Source organism: Chiloscyllium punctatum, chromosome 18 (genome assembly GCF_047496795.1).
Source record: "Chiloscyllium punctatum isolate Juve2018m chromosome 18, sChiPun1.3, whole genome shotgun sequence".
NCBI classification, from domain to species: Eukaryota; Metazoa; Chordata; class Chondrichthyes; order Orectolobiformes; family Hemiscylliidae; genus Chiloscyllium; species Chiloscyllium punctatum.
Genome location: NC_092756.1, coordinates 72,247,888 through 72,267,487, shown reverse-complemented (window position 1 = coordinate 72,267,487; position 19,600 = coordinate 72,247,888). Strand labels below are relative to the sequence as shown.

Sequence of the window (19,600 nt, the reverse complement as noted above, 5' to 3'; positions counted from 1 at the left end):
CCCAAATGCTTTCTGCCCTTTTGAGTTTCTGCCCTGTATTTTATATACAGGATTGATGGGCCAGTTGGTTGCCTCCTGTTCTGTAAAGTCATCTTCAATTGCTTTCATCAGCGACCTTCTCTCCGTCATAAGGTCAGAAGTAAGAATAATCAGTGATGATTGCACGATGTTCAGTCGTCCATGTCTAAATGCAGCAAGACCTGAAAAGTATCCAGGATTAAGCTGAAAAGTGACAAGTAACATTTCACACCACCTAACTGCCAGGAATGGTCATTTTCAGTAAGAGAGAATGTAGCCCCCACCTTTGATATTCAGTGGCTACGCCATCACTAAATTTTCTGCTGTCAACATCCTGGGGATTACCAGTGATCATAAAGTAAACTGAACTAGCCATACAAATACAGTGACTACAACAGCAGTTCAGAGGCTAGAAATACTGCAATGAGTAACTCATCTCCTGACTCTCTAAAGTTTGTTCATTCTTTACAAGGAACATCAGGACTGTGATGGAATACACTCTATTTGCCTGGATATGTGCAGCTCCAACAACACTCAATCCAAGTCAAAGCAGCCTACTTGATCGTGCTACATCCTTAAACATTCAGTCCCTGCACCACCAATGTTCAGTAGCAGACGTATGTACCTTCTGCAAGATGCACTGCAGAAATTCACCACCACTTCTTAGCACCTTCTAGGCCCACGACCACCGCACCCAGAAGGGCAAGGGCAATAGATACACTAGAACACCACCATCTGCAAGTTCCATTCCAAGCCCCTCACCATCCTGACTTGGAAATATATTGCTATTCCTTCAGTGTTGTTCAATCTAAATCCTGGAATTTCCGCTCAAACAGTGATGAAGATCTACCTACATTGCATGGGCTGTAGCAATTCAAAAAGGGAGAACCAGGAATGGGCAATTAATGCCAGCCTAGTCTGTGACTTTTTTAAAAAGTTCTACGAGTCTAGTTTTTCCTTCACCTTCCTTTAGTTTTATCTCTACCTCCACTCACAATGTCAAAGTTCTTCATGTCCTGATTTATAGCTGAGTGCAAGAGTAGGTTTTGAAAGGTCAGTGGCCAGTTAGATTGATTTGTACAAGTTTAGGTGTTTCACAAAAAAAGGATTTCTTAAGGTTAGTTCCTCATTATCTTCTATGAACTATAATTGTTTAATTGCACATTTCCTTCCATTAAGCATTACACGTGCTGTAGTTCACCCATTTGTTGTAATTTGACAAAGAATGAGAGTTTTCCCAAGAACCTGTCCCTTAACTAGCATTGTTACAAACATGGGCTGTCGGCAAGTTGGTTTTCCTGAGGTTTTGGAAGGTGCTATATAAATGTTAAGTTTTTTTTAATATCCCCGCACCCTGGTCCAATAACACTCATTTATACCTTCATTTATTTGAGAATTTGGGTTCAACTCTGTGACTCAGTGAGATCTACTTTTTTAAAATGTTCTCAATTTGTCTCCGAAGATACCATTCATTTCACAGCTACACCACTCTCCTACCTTTCAATGAATAATACCCACCTGTGTGGCTAGATAATAAATGTTAAGCTGTTCAGACCAGGAAGACATCACAGAAGAACCTTGCTTTCTCCTATCGGAGGTACTGGATAAAGAGAGTTATTGGTTGATTGTTCCCACTTCTCAGATTTACCAGGCAAAGTCTTTTGTTGTTACACCCACTCAAGGTAAAATCAGTTAACTCATACAAACTGGAATAGATTGGTATTGCATATCTTTACTAACTGCAATGTTTGAGGAACTCCTTTCAGAGAGAAACTTACCAATCATCTCACTTTATCTGACACTATTATCTTTCAAACTGTTTTCTGTTCACCACTTGGCAAAAGAAAGTGGATTTGTTTCATTCCCCTGGACTGGCATTGCAGTGAAACGCTAATTTGCTTGTTTTCTTTAAAGCACTACATACTTGAATGTAACCTTTGCAGGAGATGAGATTTATTGCTCTTCCCTGATGGGTTGCCTTCTCAGACTTCTGCAGTCCTTTGTAACATTTTAATGCAATTGAGAGGTTTTCTATGGCAGTTATCAAGAGTCACCCATGTTGGTGTGACTGGAGTCACATAAGGGCCACTGAATAAGGCCAGCAGATTTTCTTACCCACAAGAAGAATGAACCTGATGGGGTTTTGGTACGATCCATGGCTACTTTTACTTGTCCTAGTTTTTTTTAAATTTCCACATTTAATGAGTATCAAATTCTCAAGCTGAAGGGAATGGAATTTCTGCTCTCCGGAGAAGTCCAGTAACCTATTCTACCACACATACTTAGATCACTGGCATTTTATGTCAACTTTAGCATTTTTTTGGCTCGGTGACTTTTCCAGTTCTTTTCTTTGTGGTGAAATGGTCAAGAATCCCCAAAAATGACAAACTTTGATGGATAAGTTCCTGTCATTGGACAGTGATTAAATAAAGGTGTTTAAAATGCTGGAATATTTTGAATAGTTAGTACAGAGATACAAATCCCTCTAGTAGTAAGTCGAGAACAGTGGATGCCATTTAAAATTATAACTCTTCTATTTAGAAGTGAATTCAGCAAACACTTTTCTCACAAATCTAGTATTCTGTCCCAAAAAGGCACTCAATATTGGAGTTCAAATATTGAAGGCTAAAATTAGTACATTCTTGTTGGTAGAAGGTATCAAGGCTTTTAGAACTACAGATAGACAAATTGACTTGAAGATTAATCATAACATTGATTGACTGTTGGAATAGCCTTGAGGAGCTAAATGGTTTCTTAATGTTCTTTTTTGAGTGTGTACCCTTCATTTTCTGCCGATAGATTTTTCTGTTTTTATGTTTGTTTAGTTCACTGTATCTTCTTTTCCATGAACCCCGAATCAGTTTTCATTATTCCTGTTTGTGTTGTTCATATTATGTATATTCAGTCTTCTCTCTTTTTCCTTTGAGTCTATGTCGCTGTACTTACTAAAACTCTTGTATGCAGCACCTGTCTCTCACTTCCACATGGATCTTATAACAGATTCCCAATTAATCACCAGTACCTATAAGCTGTTCATCACTGCTGCTCTTGGCAGATCTCTTCTCGGCATGCATAAACTGGCGCACAACAGTGGCAAAGGGCCACGCATCAGGAACGTTTGCAACAGAAAAAGGATATTTAGAGCATTGTGGCAGTGCTGACTCTTTGATAAAATTCCGAATCAGTCTCACTTCCTTGGTCTTTCCCATTGTCTATGCAAAGACTGACTGATTACTTTTTCAGCAATTTCCACTTCTGTCACCATTAATGCAATGCTGTCAGCTCAACCAACTGAGAGGAACTGATGAGTTGCAGAACCCTTGTGAAAGTGACCATTTTGCATTTTGTTGTTTTTAAAAAAAATGCAGCTGGCAGCCAATTGATGGAAAGTGCCTGAAGGAATACCAAGAGCTTCCTCTTAATCAGGGTTATCTTATAGCTTTAGTTTGCAGCTTGACTTCTTTCAGTAAGAGGCAGAATTTTAGCAGTGCAGAATAAGTGTAGTGAGACAAGAAACTTTTTAAAGCCATCAGTTCCTGCTTATAGAGGTCACACGGTCATAGAAATGGATAATTGGAGATATAGATGACCATGTAGGGTGTTAGGACCCTGGTCTTTTATCTTTGACACCTGAGTTTAAATCCATTTTAACAGAAGCAAAATACTGCAGATGCTGGATTTCTGAAATAAAAACTGAAAATCCTGGAAAATCTCTACAGGTCTGGCAGCATCTGTAGAGAGAGAAACAGTTAATGTTTCAAAACCCATGATACCTCTTTTTCTGAAGAAATCATGGTACTCAAAGCCTGAGCTCTGTCTGTACACAGATGCTGCCAGACCTGCAGATTTTCTCCTGTGCTTTGTTTTTATTTCAAAGCCGTAAATCGCTGATGTAATGAAGTTTCTCCCAGTACTGAGTTCAGCTAGCCGAGCATCTCAGTTTCTGATAGGCATAGGCCTGACAGCAGCTGCCAACATTTTGGCCTAAGTCCATTGTCCTGGTTAACAAGGATGGGGTCAGCAGTTGTTGATGTTCTGAGGTTCTGAATACTATGCATTTTACCAAATCAGTCTGGGTAGTTTCCTTCCACAGCTTTGGCTCAGTGGTAAACCCCTCTTTGAGTCAAAAGATTGTGGGTTCAAATCCCATTCCAGTAAATTGCTCAAAAAAGATTCCAGGCTGACAATCCAGTGCTGTACAGAGGAGTACTGTACTGTCCAAGTTGCCATCCTTCAGATGAATTGAAGCCATAGCAGCCCCCTCAAATGGGCACAGAGATCTCGTGACACCTTTCAAAGAAGTGCATAGAGTTCTCCCTGGTGTCTTGGCTGGTATGTGTATCTCAGCTAATATTATTGTTCAAATGATATAGTCATTAACTAAATGCTGGCTAAGCTGCACCCTGTTTTATTTCCTGCATTACAGCAATGTTGAGACTTCAAAAATGTTTCACTGGTTTTGGGAAGTCACAGAAAAGTGTGATTTCCTTCATATGTTTTCCCTCTGACCAGTTGTTCATGAATTCCAAGGTTAACTTCCTGTAAGCATGACACTTTGGAATGAAGGTCAAGACTTTCAAAAGGGTGCAAAGGATTTCATACAATACGTTATAGCACAGGAACAGGCTCTTCGACCCACCAGCAGGGACCCTCTGGATAGAAATTAGGCAATCAGGATAAAGAGTTTTCCTAAAATCAGCTGACAGTCTGATGAATTGTTCTGATCTGTAAAGCTCAGTACCTAAACTCTGTGGTCTAGTAGGACAACTGCGTAAAATGATAGAGTTGCTGCAATATCTGTCAGTGATTTCAAAGAAATACGGGCTTTAAGCTGGGAGACCGTATCTTGAATGGTGACCACAATTATTGGTTGTGTGTGATAAAAGAAATAAATTTGTTGCGTATAATCTTTGGTAAATTCATAGAACCATACAACACAAAAATGGATCTTTTGGCCTATTCTATGGTACCTGTAACGGCTGGTTTATTTTTAAATATATGATCAGTTCTATCTCAAATTTAACTTTGAATCTGCTTACGCCATCCTTTTAGTTTGGGGCTTTCCAAACTAGGGTTATTAGCTGCTGCAGAGCTCTGGCAAAACCCCTAATTCTCACGGGTTTTATCCCCCCCCACCCTCGCCTTGAACCCATCCCACCCCTCACAGTTGTCCCCACAATATTCAAATCTCAAAATGTTACTGGGGGAAAAGTTTGGGATGCACTGTTTTAGGCAGCTCATTAAAATAAAAATTGTCCTCATCCACCCCAAATCCTGCTTATGCCTATTGTTTTCAATCTGTTCTCTTATTATGAATTCTCCTGCCAGTGGAAGGTCTACTTGCTCATTCTTGATCAAAGTCACTCATAAATCAAGATCACTGCTGAATTCTCCCAAATACACCTTTGTGCGAAGGAGACCAGTTCCACCACCTTTTGGTTTCTCCATAAACTGAAACTCATCCCAGTGAAGAAACACCTTCGTGCCTCTCCAAGGCCTTGATCTCCTTCCTAAAATATGATACCTGCAGTTTGAATCACTTCTCCAGCTGAGACTTAACCCCCTTAACAAAGGGAAGACTGCCTTGCTTTCAAACGACTTTACCTGCTTGTTCTGCCATCTAGAAAGTTCAGTCTGCCTTTGTAGTTGTTACAGTTGTGTTTAACACTGGAGAGTCTGCTGAGGATTGTACTCTAATAATTCGTACCAAGGTTTGACTATGACTGGCTATCTACAGGTATAGCGAAACGTTTAAAGCAGGAGAGACACTGGAAGTAAATCTGATTCTGCCAAGTTAGGTACTGGCTGTCTGGGTTCTCATGTGAGTTGTCATTTGGCAACAATGGAAGCTTGACAATCCATTGGATCCATACAACAGCTAAGGGCAACACATTCAGGAGAGGACAATAGAAATTTGGTATAAAGAAAATGGAGATTGTGAACAATAACCAAGAAAGTGTCCAAATTCTGACAACACTCTGTTTATCATTGCTGTGATCAGGGACCTGCTATGTAACCTGGTGAAGATAAAACTGGGATGTTATGAACTGGAACAAAACAAGTCACAGTCAGCAGAGGATTATCTGAAAGCCTTTTTGGAGACTGAGGTGAAACCTATTTGGCCTAAAGGCTGGATGCAGGCACGGTAAGACGGGCTGCGGTTTATAGTCTCTCTCTCTCTAATTTTGAAGAGAAACAAATGATTTGCACACAATAGCAGATCCTTGAGCATTAGTTTCATTTATTGAGCATTTTCTTCCGTCCTGATTGCATTCAATCATTCTTCCTGCCCCTGCCACCCCCCCCCCCCCGGTTCAATCATGGCCTTTTATGGAATGACAGGGTAGTTATTCAGAGGGCTGGTCACAACCCCTTTCCAGCAAGAGCACTGGCTAGCATTGAGTACACGGATCCCATCTCAAGCTCCGTCAGCATGGGTCAGTGAGTAGCATATTAGCTTCTGAGTATTCGAGATGTGGGTTCAAATGTTCAGAAGCTTGAGCTCCATATGACTGATACTGAAATGTTGTACCAAGGCACTGCTGCAGTGTTGGAGATGCAGTGGAATGTGAAACTGAGGTTCCTGTCTGCCCCAGTAGATGTAAAAGATTCTGTAGCCTTGTTTCAAACACTGGAGCTAAATGCAAATTCACTGCTCGTTTCCTACATTACAACTGTGACTGTACTTTAAGAAGCACTTAATTGACTGCAAAATGCTTTGTAACTTCCTGGAGTTTGAAAAGCATTATAGAAATCAATTATTTTAAAATGTGGCTTCTGGTTCACTTTAATGAAGCTTGAGATGGCCTCTGCTTATAAATGTTCTTGTCTTAACCACTTCAATGTCTCCCCAGAACACAGTTTACCATGTTTTACACTGGTGAGCACACTGCCTCAACAATTCACAACTCCAGGATAATTTCTTTGAGTTGGGTAACTCTTTAAAATTAAGCATCTGCAGCATAGAATCAAGTCTTTGTTGGACGTGCAATTTCTGCAGCACAATACATTGCCCCCTGTGCGTCATTAGAGTAGGAGTAAAGCAGATCGATCACTTACTGAGAACCTTCAAAAATGGTAGGCCATGTCTGAGAAGATATTTGAAAAGGCTGTGGTTGGGGCATTGGGGTGTTGACAGAGCAGCTTAAACAATAGGCACCAACACTGCCCCCTCCATCTCTCTACCAAACCCTCTAAAGTGGCTGAAGAATTGTTGCTTTGGATTTGTGTGTTAACTTTCCCCAGAGTTGAGCTCCTACCCATCTTAATTGAACATTCAAGTGAGTTGGTGGGAGGAAAGATATGAGTGAGTGATGCAAAAATGGAAACATTTGAGGCAACTCTGACACTTACTGCTGCCATGAAATTTGAGCAGTTGGATAAAGTGGCATTGTGGGACCTCCTGTCTAACCTTTTTGATCTTGAAACACTGGGTCCTGACAAATCTGAAATAAATCATAGACCTTTACAGTTCAGAAGAAGGCCATCCAGCTCATCTAATAGTGAATAAATAGTCTCAATCCCCCTCCCTTTCCACATAACCCTGGAAATGTTTTGATCAAGTTCCCTTTGGACAGTTTCTGTTGAGTCTGCTTCCACTCCCTTTCAGGCAGCACGTTCCAGATGATCATAACTAAATAACAAAGATGTGTCTCCCTGTTGTCCGTTTGACAGGTATTTTAAATCAATTTGTCAGTTTGCTGAGTAGTGTCCCTCCACCAGTAGTTAACCTTACTCCTGTCACTGCGAGGACGGTTATCAAAAATTACAGAGGGGCCTTGATCAGATGGGGAAGTGGGCTGAGGATTGGTAAATGCAGTTCAATACAGATAAGTGTGAGGAGTTGCGCTTTGGAAAGTCAAACCAAGATAGGACTTATTCAATGAATGGTAAGGTCGTGAGGAGTGTTGTGGGACGAAGGGACCTAGGAGTACAAGTATATCGTTCTTTGAAAGCAGTGTCACAGGTAAACAGGGTGGTGAAGAAGGCATTTAGCATGCTGGCCTTCATCGGTCAAGGCACTGAGTATAGAAGTTAGATGTTATGTTACAGTTGTGTAAGTCGTTGTTGAGGCCACACTTGGAGTATTGTATACAGTTTTGGTCACCCTGTTATAGGAAAGACATAGTTAAACTGGAAACAGTGCAAAGAAGATTTACAATCAGGACAAGTAGACCCCAGTTGTAGGATGAGGTTGACCAGGATAGGACTTTATTCCTTGGGACATAGGAGAATGAGGGGTGACTTTATTGAGGTGTATAACATCATGAGTGGCATAGATAGGATGAATACAGATACTCTTGTTCCCAAGGATGGTGAATTGAAAACGAGGTTTTAGGGTGAGGGGAAAAATAAAGGACCTGAGGGCCAACTTCATGCAGAGAGCGGTGCATATATGGAATGACCTGCCAGAGAAAGTAGTTGAGGCAGGTACAATAGCAACATTTTAAAAATCTTATATGGGAAAGGTTTAGCTGAATGGGCACTATGGTTAATTTGGGCCAAAGGATCTGTTTCCATGCTGTATTACTCTATGACTTATTGCCTTGGTGATTTAAAGACTTTTTTTCTTATACAGGCGTGTGTTTTTAAAAGCTCTGCTCAAAGCCGAATTGCACATATCTTCTCGACAGGGTGATTTCAGTCTTCAAGGTTCCCAATGTACAAAAATGGGATGTAAGGAAAATTGTGGCACAATAATCAGTGGGTCTTTGAACGCTGCTGCACAGGCATCCCAACCCTGGGGAGAAAACATAAAACACCTTTGACAGCCCTGAAAGGGTGGAAGCTGACAGCAAAGCCAGGTTGAGAGGCACAGAGATAACTAGTATGAATAAAGGTTGATGCCATTACCCAGTAAATGGATGTCATTCTTAGATAAGGATTAAAATCCTGTTGTTAATGCAGTGACTGAGAAGTTTTACTCTGCAGCTGTCACTGAAACCTTGGGATTCTGTTGACATCCCACATTCCAATCAGCAGAAATATAGCACATACTGGATTAGTGGTGCTGGAAGAGCACAGCAGTTCAGGCAGCATCCAACGAGCAGCAAAATCGACGTTTCGGGCAAAAGCCACAGACCATCCATCTCCTAAAAATCACTGATGATCCTGAATCTAGGACCATAATACCACTGTTTGTTTTTCTGTTTCAGGATGCTGCTTAAAGAGAGCAAGAGAGTGCACAATCACCTGACTGCCACTCCGTGAGTAAAACCATAGCCAGTTTTTATTTTCTTCTATTTCCTATTCTTCCCTCTGCAGGCACAAATTCCTTCTTGAAATGAGTTCTGCAGAGCTTATTATTCCCACTGTCTAGGTGGATACATGACAAAAAATGGGTGTCTGGGAGAAGGAGCAAAGAATGCCAGTAGAAACAGGTTTAATAGCTTCAGGTGGCAAAAATCTGAGGAAATAAAAAGTCCATAAAGAAATAAGATGTCAATTCATTTGAAAGGATGAACAGCGACTGGGAGTTATCTGCTGAATGCAAGATAATTGGGCAGTAAAAACAAGCTTTTAGTGAATTGTGAACATGGGAGACTGCCACAGATCAGGGTTCAAATTCAGTCAGTAACACTGGTTGGCATGAGTGAACAAATTTCCCATTTCACCTCTGGCTTTTTTGCAAATTGTTTGAAACAGTTTTGCGAATTAATTAAAGATCATTCTTAATTTTGGAAGTGGCTTTGTCTTATTTACTTTGTAAAGAATTCTGATTAATTTTGGACACCTGTGTTAAATTTCTCCTCAATGTTCTTTGCTGTGTGGCAAACAATCTCAAATTCATGCATCTCTGCACATTATTGAAGTTCCTTGTGGAGATTGTGCATATGCGTTCTCTCCAAAGTTTTTCTCTGAAACTACCCACTCAACAATCATACTGGTGGTATATATATTTACCAAACAGACTGTTCAAGGACATGAAATCGTTACTGCTTTTTTTAAATGAAAATGATTGAATATGTTGGAAAGCTCCTTGGAATAATCCTGTAAAATTATTGTAGTGTGCTAATCAACAAGAGGAATTTCTGCCGACACCATTAAATGCTGTCCTTAAAATTACCGCAGTTGCTTTGAGAGACAACAAAGAGGCTTCAAGTGGCCTGGAAAGTAATATAACACCTACTGGCCAATTATGCAGGAGTATCCAGTGGTCATAACCTGCAAACACACCATTTTATGCAATTTTCTTTTCTTTACACAAGCAATTTAAAGTTAAAAAGTAAAATTGAATAGTCATCAAAAATTGAGTTTGATCAGAAGTAAGTGCATCGTATGCAATTATATAAAACATATATTACTGTCACACATTTCTATAGCATCTTTAGTTAGGAAACTTACAGGGGCAATATAATTGCAAGTCCATACACATTACACTAAAACTTGCTTTTCACGATTTCGGGGGAGTGTGGTTCAATGAGAATAAAAAATTACTCCAGTGCTGTCACACAGTCATAAACAGAATCAATCAGTACTGTGCTGATAACCTGCTAGCAGTCAATGCCAAACCACTCGTACTAACAATATGCTGTCACTGATCAAATGTACATTTCCAGCACTCACTCCAGCTGCAAGACCTTATGAAAAGTTATATTTTTACTGAGTTGACACGTAACTTCACTCAAAAAGTTGCAAATCTTTGAAATTCTCTGCCCCAGACAATTGTAGAGTCTCCATCAGTGAACACATTTAAGGCTAGGGTGGAGAGATTTTTGGTCTTTCTGCGAATCAAGGGAATTGGGAGTGGACAGGAAAGTGGAGTTGAAGGCCAGAATCAGGTTGTCATATTGAATGGTAGAACACACTCAATGGGTCATATGGTCTACTGCTCCTCTGTTCCTTTTGTACTTGTAAATTCCTTTTTCTGTCCATTTGAATGACCAATAATTAATTTCATGGAGCGCACCAGTAAACAAACATGAAATGATTTGGGATGCAGGATGGGAGTTGTTTCAGTACTGGGATACCCAAAACCTAAATAAAGCAATGATTTGGAGGTGCTGGTGTTGGACTGGGGTCTATAAAGTTAAAAATCTCACAACACTAGGTTATAGTATCAACCACAACCACCTGATGAAGGAGCAGCACTCTGAAAGCTAGTGCTTCCAAATAAACCTGTTGGACTATAACCTGGTGTGTGATTTTTAACTAAATAAAGTGAATTAGCAGATATAATGGTGTAGTGGTCCTGGCACTGGGTTTCCTCATCAAAGATGCTAAATTCAAATTCCATTCTTGCAAACAGAGATAATAAATTTGGCTGATGTATGGGCTAGTATCAGAAAGAAAATGGATCATAAGGGCCGATGGATTATCCATAAGATCCCAACGGATTCAATAACATTCTTCAATAGAGTGATCCTGCCCTCCCTGTCTATCCATAATGGCCTCCATCTGATAAAATAGCTCACATCTGATGTGGCAAACCAGCACCAGCCAATCAGGATCCACTGCCACTATCTCACTGTGTTAGGATTAGGACTAAATGCTGCCATATCAGTATCACATCCTGGAACAAAAAGAATATCCCCCAAGCTGAAATGAGAGTTGGAAGTGTGCAGCAAGTTATTCAGTGGTAAAAAGAGAGCTTGAGGTTTCGGGGGAAATGCTTCTTCAAAACTAACCAAAGAATTCACATAAACATTCATTTTGCTTTCTCTTTTGAATGCTAATTGAAGTGCTATGCATTTTACATTATGTTTTTTGTTTGCAATCCTTTTTGAGCAATTTTCTTCAAGTTGTTGGAGTCAAAGTTTATTTTTCTCACTGTCTTTTCTTTCCCAGGGCCAAGAAGAAGGTGATATTAGCCCCAAAACCTAAAGTAAAGGTGAATTTTTCTCTTTTTTTTCCCTCAAGTAAATATTTCTTGGATTTGCAGAAGAACCTCAATTATCTGAAGGACATGGGTGGGGTGTATTTCATTCGGTTAATTGAATTCCAGCTAATTGAATACCAGATAACATAGTTTAGCCAAGCATCGGGACCTTGCGACCTTGCCAGATAATCCAAAATTCAGATAATCGAATGCCAGATAATCAAGGTTCCTCTGTATTTAAAACAGGTTACACCCAGATTATGGAAAGGAAGATATAGTGCCCCATCAAAAATGCAGTGAATTGCTTTTGGGACTAGTGTACATGCAGACAAACCATATGTTCCTTTAGCCTTGCTCTGTGTATCTGTTGAGGATTGGGATGAGGGCATTGGGGATGAGTGCGGGTGAAGGTAGTGTGGAGGGGTAGCAGATGGGAGTTGGTCCAGGAGCAGGGTGGAAGGTCAGTGAGCATACAACTTGCTTTAGCTGTTCCTGTTGGCAAAGGGATGCATCACTGAAACAGGCATAAATAAACCATTTCTCCCTGTATCCCTGTTTTTTCCTTCCTCATTTCCTTCAGGCACCTTGCACCCTACTCTGAGTTTCTTACATTTATTTTAATTGCCATAAATGTTTAGTCCCTAATTCTGGTCCCACTCACAAATGGAAATATTTATTCACCATTTACTCCATCCAGTCTTTTCACTATGTTAAAGACCTCCATTAGGTCACCCTTCCATTTCGGCTTCATTGGAACCCTAGTCTTACTTGTTTTCTCCCACCTGTCCCCAGACCGATACTGGTTGTGGCTTATTTTCTTTGGGTTCAGAAACAGTGTGGGAGCTGGACCATTCAAGCAATGACTGAAATCTGTACAGGCATCAGGCAGTTAATTGTTTGTTTTGGGGATGCGGGCAATTTATTAACAGCAGATGATATTGAAGTTTTGGGGGGAAGAATTGAAGTGATCAGATTCCTGGCCCTTAATGAGTGTTTTTTTATTCTCTTTCAATAGGATTCAAGTCCCAAGAAAGAGCAGAGACTCTCTACCCCAGCCAGTACTGTCCCGAAAGTGGTGCCAACGAGCAAAATTATGCCTGTCAGTATCTCAAGCTCCAGTTGTAATCCAAGCCGAGAGACTATTTACCTGGATGATTCTCTTGATGAAGATCTGTCCCTTAAGCCCCCTTCCCTCGAATCAGTCTCTGATGCTTTGTCTGTCTTCAATAATTCAACCAAGATCAGCAGGACTGTAAACAATTCTGTCTCGCCTGCACCTCGACCTCAGCCTGTGGCGAAGGAAGATAAAAAGGTCATAGCCAAGGTCACACCACTAGTACTTTCCCCAAAAGCAGCCTCCTGTTCCCCAAGAGTAGCCACACCATCACTGAAAGTAGGCACGGCATCTCTGAAAGCAGGCACCCCATCTCCAAAAGCAGTCACTCAGTCTCCAAAAGCATCTGCCCTCTCTCCAAAGTCAGGCACGTCATCTCCAAAAGTATCCACACTTTCCCCTGTCCCTTTGACTTTCAGTCATTTATTTGGCCATAGCTCAGGCACCAAGAAATCCCAGGAAGGTTCTCGACCAGGAATGACCAGTTTGATCGCCGGCTACACTGCACCATCGTCCCAAACACCCAAACCTCCATCAGTGACTTCCACAGCCAAGCAGCACCAGCCAGGATTGCAGAGACTGAGCCAGTCACAGACCCAATCCACCAAACAATCCCAGTCCAGCATGCACCACAACAGCCTAGTGTCACATCCCCAGGTTACCACTTGCAAAACGCTCCAAAATCCAGTAGTAAAGTTGAATGCATGTCCACAGCATCTGCTCGCAAGTCACGTGTCACAGTTGTCGGATACGTCAACTGCCTACCCAACGTCCTTTTCCCCGTCAGTAACTAGCAATGCCCAGGCGGTGTCTAGGACCAGCATCAGTCCGTCTACCTCTAGTGATTACACGCCTAAATCTGCGATGCCTTCAAGCACCTCAGCCCAAGGTTTTAAACCTCCCTTCTCCATGGCTAGCCCACCTAAACCCACAACCCCTTCAAACACCATGAACCAGAATGTGTCAATAGGATCAAGCAATTTGACTGGGAGTCCAACAAGCCGGCAAAGCAGCAGCAAACACTCTGGCAGCCCGTCGAGCAGCAGACACTCGCCTTCCGGATCAATTGCTGGTCAGCAGCAATCAACATCCCTTGTTAAAAAAACCTCAGTGCCTCAGAAAATGGCCAGCCCGCCGGGTGCCGGGACTCTTGGCAGAAGCACCACGGGTGGAGCTGTCAGCCGTGGCAGCTTGAGTGTGAGCGGGGCACCCGTCAGGAGTAGCGGAAGCGCTGGTAGGAGCAGTGTTGCTGGGGCAGCAGGAATGAGCACCACAAACCGCAGCACCACAAGCGCCTCCGTCACTCGATCTGGGGCTCTGAGCAGTGCAGCTGCTAACAGGAGCAGCCCAAGCGGAACTGTCAGTAGGACTAGTGTGAGTGGGGGACCCGGAAGTGGCCCTCAGGTTGCGATAAAAATGCTGCCCTCCCTACACAGACCCTCCTCTGGCTCAGGAACATCAACTGGTATCCAGGTAATCTACCTGCTGCATTTACTTTTTTATTGGAATTTTGTCTGAGAAACTGGTTTATCTCCAGCTGGAATAGAAAATTGAGAAAATGATGCTTCACTTTTTTTTCTTGAGCCTTGGTTAGTCACCATCTGCATTACTGTTAAGTAGACTGATTGATTGTCTGAATTTTGTTTTGCTTTCAATATATTCCATTTGGTTTCAGACACCAAATCTCAGAATGATAACTTGATTTGGTTTGTTTTGATTTATTGTAGTGACATGTACCTTAGTGTAGTGAAAAGCTTTGTTTTGCGAGCAGTACAGGCAAATCGTAGCAAACAGAGACATACATAACTTGGCTTTGGAAAGAGGTACAGTGCAAAAGGAGTAGAGAACCTGCTGTGTGTATTTTACCTCTTGGACTCCATATTCTGCCCCAAGCCCCGGTTGATTTTAACCTTACTGCGAATCTTCTTGCAAGGATGCCTACCTTGAAGACGTTCTCCTCTCTCCACAAGAATCTGAGAGTCTCTCTCTCACTGCAACCCCCAGGTCATCTCGTCTGCCCTGAAGCTCTTCAACCATGTAGCGAAACAGATTTGACTCTTTGTTACCTCCTTTCCAAACCAACCCCGCCCCCATTTATCTCTCCACCCTGGAAGCTCCCTGCTTCCATTTCTGATGAAGGGCTTTTGCCCAAAATGTCGATTTTACTGCTCCTCAGGTGCTGCCTGACCTGCTCTGTTTTTCCAGCACCACTCTGATCTAAACTGTGGTTTCCAGCATCTGCAGTCCTCACCTTTGCCCAAGCCTCAAGGGCAAGATAGCCCTCTCAGATTCTAGTAGCCATAGTTGAACTTTCCCAAACGCACTTAACTTGATTCACTTATTTGTGACCAAGCAGTCTCCAGTGCATAACCCCAGTGACTATTGATACTTGACCCAACAGTCTGTACGCAGTTTATAAAACCCTGCTGGGCATTTCAGCCAGATATTTTATGTTGTCACTTGATGCATGTGCATATCACCTTCCCTACCAGATTCCTAGTTGTATATTCTCATTTTCTCTCTAGTGTTATGCCCAAAAACCTTGGTTTGAATTAACTAACTCCCTGGTTGTCTTGACTGTCAGGACTGGCTCTCTCCCGTTATGAGCAATTTAGTGTCACACTGCATTGTACATGGGTCCCCAGAACAACAAACAGAGCTAGAAAGAATTTTGTTCAAGCCTGATATGTCCACCCTTTCCTCATAAGACAACTCACCCATTTTTAGGTATCATTTCTATTTTCCTGACAGTGACAGTAGAGTCCTTGTAAGGTTGAGCTGTGCAGATTCTCAAAAAGCAAGGGAGTGAAATGTCGGGGAATGTGGAGTAATCCAATCAGCCATGATCATATTAAATGGCAGAGCAGGCTCAAGTGGGCTTGCTCCTACTTGTAATTCATGCAAATATAAAATTTTTGACGAATATTGAATTCCTCCTTACCAGGTAAGAGATTCATCGACTGCTGTTAAGTAATGTATCAGGAGGTGCTTTTTCTGTTAGAGTTGACCTCAGTAGTGGATGCCAGCAAGGTATTAATAATGAAGTGTTATTGCATGTGCTGGTTGTAGATTTTCCTGTTCATCGATCTTATAGACAAAAATAAAAATTTGTATCAATTGGTATCTTGCAACAACCTCAGCACAGTCTGAAACCTGTATAGTCAATGACATGTCGTCTTTTCACACTTCTGAACACAGCAGGCAGGTTGTGTACAGTTAGATCCCACATTAATTTGTGGGTTCTGGATACACTGATGAAGCCAACATTTGCTCTCTGTGCCACTTTGCCCTTGAGAAGGTGATGCTGAGCTGTCACTTTGAACCTTTGCATTATGTGTGCTGTAAATGCCCCCACAGTGCTGTTCGGAAGGGATTTTAAGGATTTTGACTCACCAACAATGAACATAGAAAATAGGAGCACAAGGAGGCCATCTCACCCCTCAAGCCTGCTCCACCATTCTGTTCCACTTACCCTCCCACTCACCATAACCCTGAATTCCTTTACTGTGCAAAAATCAATCTATCTTTGCCTTAAAAACATTCAACAAGGTAGCCTCAACTGCTTCACTCGGCAGGGATTCCAGGTTGGGTGAAGAAATTCTTCAACTCCATCCTAAATCCGCCCCCTTTTTTTTAAAGCTATGCCCCCTAGTTTCACCTGCCAGTGGAAACGACTTCCCTGCTTCTATCTTATCTGTTCCCTTCATCATTTTATAAATTTCTATAAGATCACCCCCCATTCTTCTAAATTCCAATGAGTTTAGTCCGAGTCTACTCAATCTTCCCTCAAGCCAATCCTCTCAATTCTAGAGTCAACCTAGTCAACCTCCTCTGTAACCCCTTTAGTGCCAGTACATCCTTTGTCAAGTCAGAAGATCAAAATTGTACACAGTACTCCAGGTGTGACCTCACCAACATCCTAATCAGCTGCAGCATAACCTCCCTATTTTTAAACTCTAGCTCTCTAGCATTTGCCTTCTTAATTATCTGCTGCACCTGCAAACCAACATTATGTGATCCATGCACAAGGACACGCAGGTCCCTCTGTACAGCAGCGTGCTGCAGGTTTTCACTATTTAAATAATTGTCCATTTTGCTATTATTTCTACCAAAATGGAAGACCTCACATTTCCCAATGTTGTACTCCATCTGCCAGACCCTGACCCACTCACTTAACCTATCTATATCCTTCTGCAGAGTTTGTGTCCTCTGCACACTTTGCTCTACTACTCATCTTTGTATCATCTGTGAACTTTGCTCCCCAACTCTAATTCTTTGAGGTAAATTGTAAACAATTGCACTGAACCCTGAGGCACGCCACTAGCCCCTGATCATCAATCAGAAAAACACCCATGTACCCCCACTCTTTGCTTTCTGTTAGTTAACCAATCTTTTATCCATGCTAATACATTACCCGTAATAATACATTGTGCACCTTTATCTTAAGCAGCAGCCTTCTGTGCGGCACCTTGTCTAATGTCTTCTGGAAATCCAGGTATGCCACATCCGTTGGTTCCCTGTTGTCCACCACCTGGGTAATATCCACAAAGAATTCCAGTAAATTAGTTAAACATAACCTTCCTTTCTTGAACACATGCTGTGTCTGCCCAGTGGGATAATTTCTGTTTCAGTGTCTTGCTAGTTCGTTCTTGATGATAGATTCAAGCATAGGGTGCTGTGTGGTTAGCATTGCTGCCCACACAATGCTAACCCAGGTGGGGCCTGGGTTTGATTCCACCTTTGGGTGACTATCAGTGTGGAGTTTGCACATTCTTTCCATGTCTTTGTGAATCATAGAATCCCTAAAGTGTGGAGGCAGGCCATTTGGCCCATCAAGTCCACACCAACCCTCTGAAGATCATCCCACCCAGACATACTCCATCCCCATAAACCTCTTTTCTCATAACTTACACATCCCTGGACACTATGAGAAATAAGCATAGCCGAATCACTTCACCTGCACATCTTTGGACTGTGGGAAGAAACCCACACAGGCACAGAGAGAATGTGCAGACTCCACACAGATAGTCGCCTGAGGGTGGAATCGAACCCAGGTCCCTGGTGCTGTGAGGCAGCAATGCTAACCACTGAGTCACTGCGCCACCTCACGCCCTGCATGTGAGTTTCCTCCCACAGTCCAAAGATGAGCAAGTTTGCTGGATTGGCCATGCTAAGTTGCCCATTGTGTCCAGGGTTATGCAGACTAGCCATGGGAAATGCAGGGATAGGGTAAGGGGTTGGATCTGGGTGGAGGGTCAGTGTGGACTCAATGCGCTGAGTGGTCTACTTGCATACTGTTTGGATTCTATGAATTTTCCCCACTGCAGAAGTTAAGCCAACGTGCCTATAGTTACATGTTGTTTGTCTCCCTCCTTTTTTGTTTAAACAGTACATCACATTTGTTGTTTTTCAATCTGCCAGAACTGCCCCAGGATCCACTAAATTTTAATAAATTACCACGAGCTCACTTGCTATTTCCCCCACCATCTCTTTTAGTCCCCTTCCATCAGGGCCAGGAGACTTGTCTATCTTTAGCCCCATTAGCTCGCCCAACACTACCTCTTTAGTGTTAATGATTGCTTCTTTGTCCTCACCTGCCATAGTCTCCCTGACCTCAATTATTGGTATGTTTTATGTGTCTTCCTCTGTGAAGACCAACACACAATAACTGTTCAATCCTCAGCCATTTTCTTATTTCCCATTATTAAATCCCCCTTGTCATCCTCTAATGGACCAGTGTTTACCATAGCCACTCTTTTTCATTTTATTTATTTGTAGAAACTTCTGTTACCTGTTTTTATATTCTGAGTTAGTTTACTCTCATAATCCATCATATCTTTCTTTATAGCTTTTCTCATGGCTTCCTGCTGACCTTTTAAAGATTTCCCAATCCCATAGTTCCCCACTAATCCTTGCCACTTTGTATGGAGTTGCTTTCAATTTGACACCTTCCATTATTTCCTTAGTTATCCATGGTTGATTATCACTTTTCCTACAGTCCTTTCTTTTCACTGGTCTATACTTTTGCTGAGCACTATGAAAAATCGCTTTGAAAGTCCTCCACTGTTCTTCAGTTGTCTTTGCGCGCAGTCTACCTTAGCCAACTCTTCCCTCACCCTATAATAGTCCCCTTTGTTCAAGCAGAGGGCACTGGTTTTGGATTTTACCTTCTCACCCTCCATCTGTACTTTAAATTCAACCATACTGTGATCGCTCCTCCCAAGAGGATCCCTAGCTATGAGTTCATCAATTATTCCAGGATTGTTATACAGGACCAGATCTAGGGTGGCTTACACCCTCGTGTTCCATTACATACCATTCAAGGAAACTATTGCAGATACATTGCATGAACTCCTCCTCAAGGCTGCCTTCACCAAATTGATTTGACCAATTAATATGTTTAAAATCCTCCATGATAATTACCATACCACTTCTGCATGCATCAGTTATTTCTTTGTTTATTACCCTGCCCCCACCATCTGTTTATTTTTGGTGGCCTATAGACTACACCTATCTGTGAGTTTTTCCCCTTACTATTTCTAATTTCCACCTACATTGGTTCAACCTACTTCTCCATCATCTCTCATTATCAACTCTCACTACTGCCCTGATGTCATCATTAAATATTAGAGCTACACCACCTCCTTTTC

General features: G+C 42.0%; 1 protein-coding gene across 3 annotated transcripts in view; it reads left to right on the top strand.

Annotated features, from left to right (window-relative positions):
- Positions 1-19,600, top strand: part of LOC140489201 (ubinuclein-2-like) — a 76,481-nt gene that overhangs the window by 37,537 nt on the left and 19,344 nt on the right. For all 3 annotated transcript variants that reach the window (XM_072588479.1, XM_072588480.1, XM_072588481.1), the window contains 4 exons: positions 6,020-6,163; positions 9,174-9,224; positions 11,806-11,848; positions 12,852-14,423. In XM_072588479.1, coding sequence (XP_072444580.1) covers positions 6,020-6,163; positions 9,174-9,224; positions 11,806-11,848; positions 12,852-14,423 — 1,810 coding nt within the window. The remainder of the gene's footprint in view (positions 1-6,019; positions 6,164-9,173; positions 9,225-11,805; positions 11,849-12,851; positions 14,424-19,600) is intronic.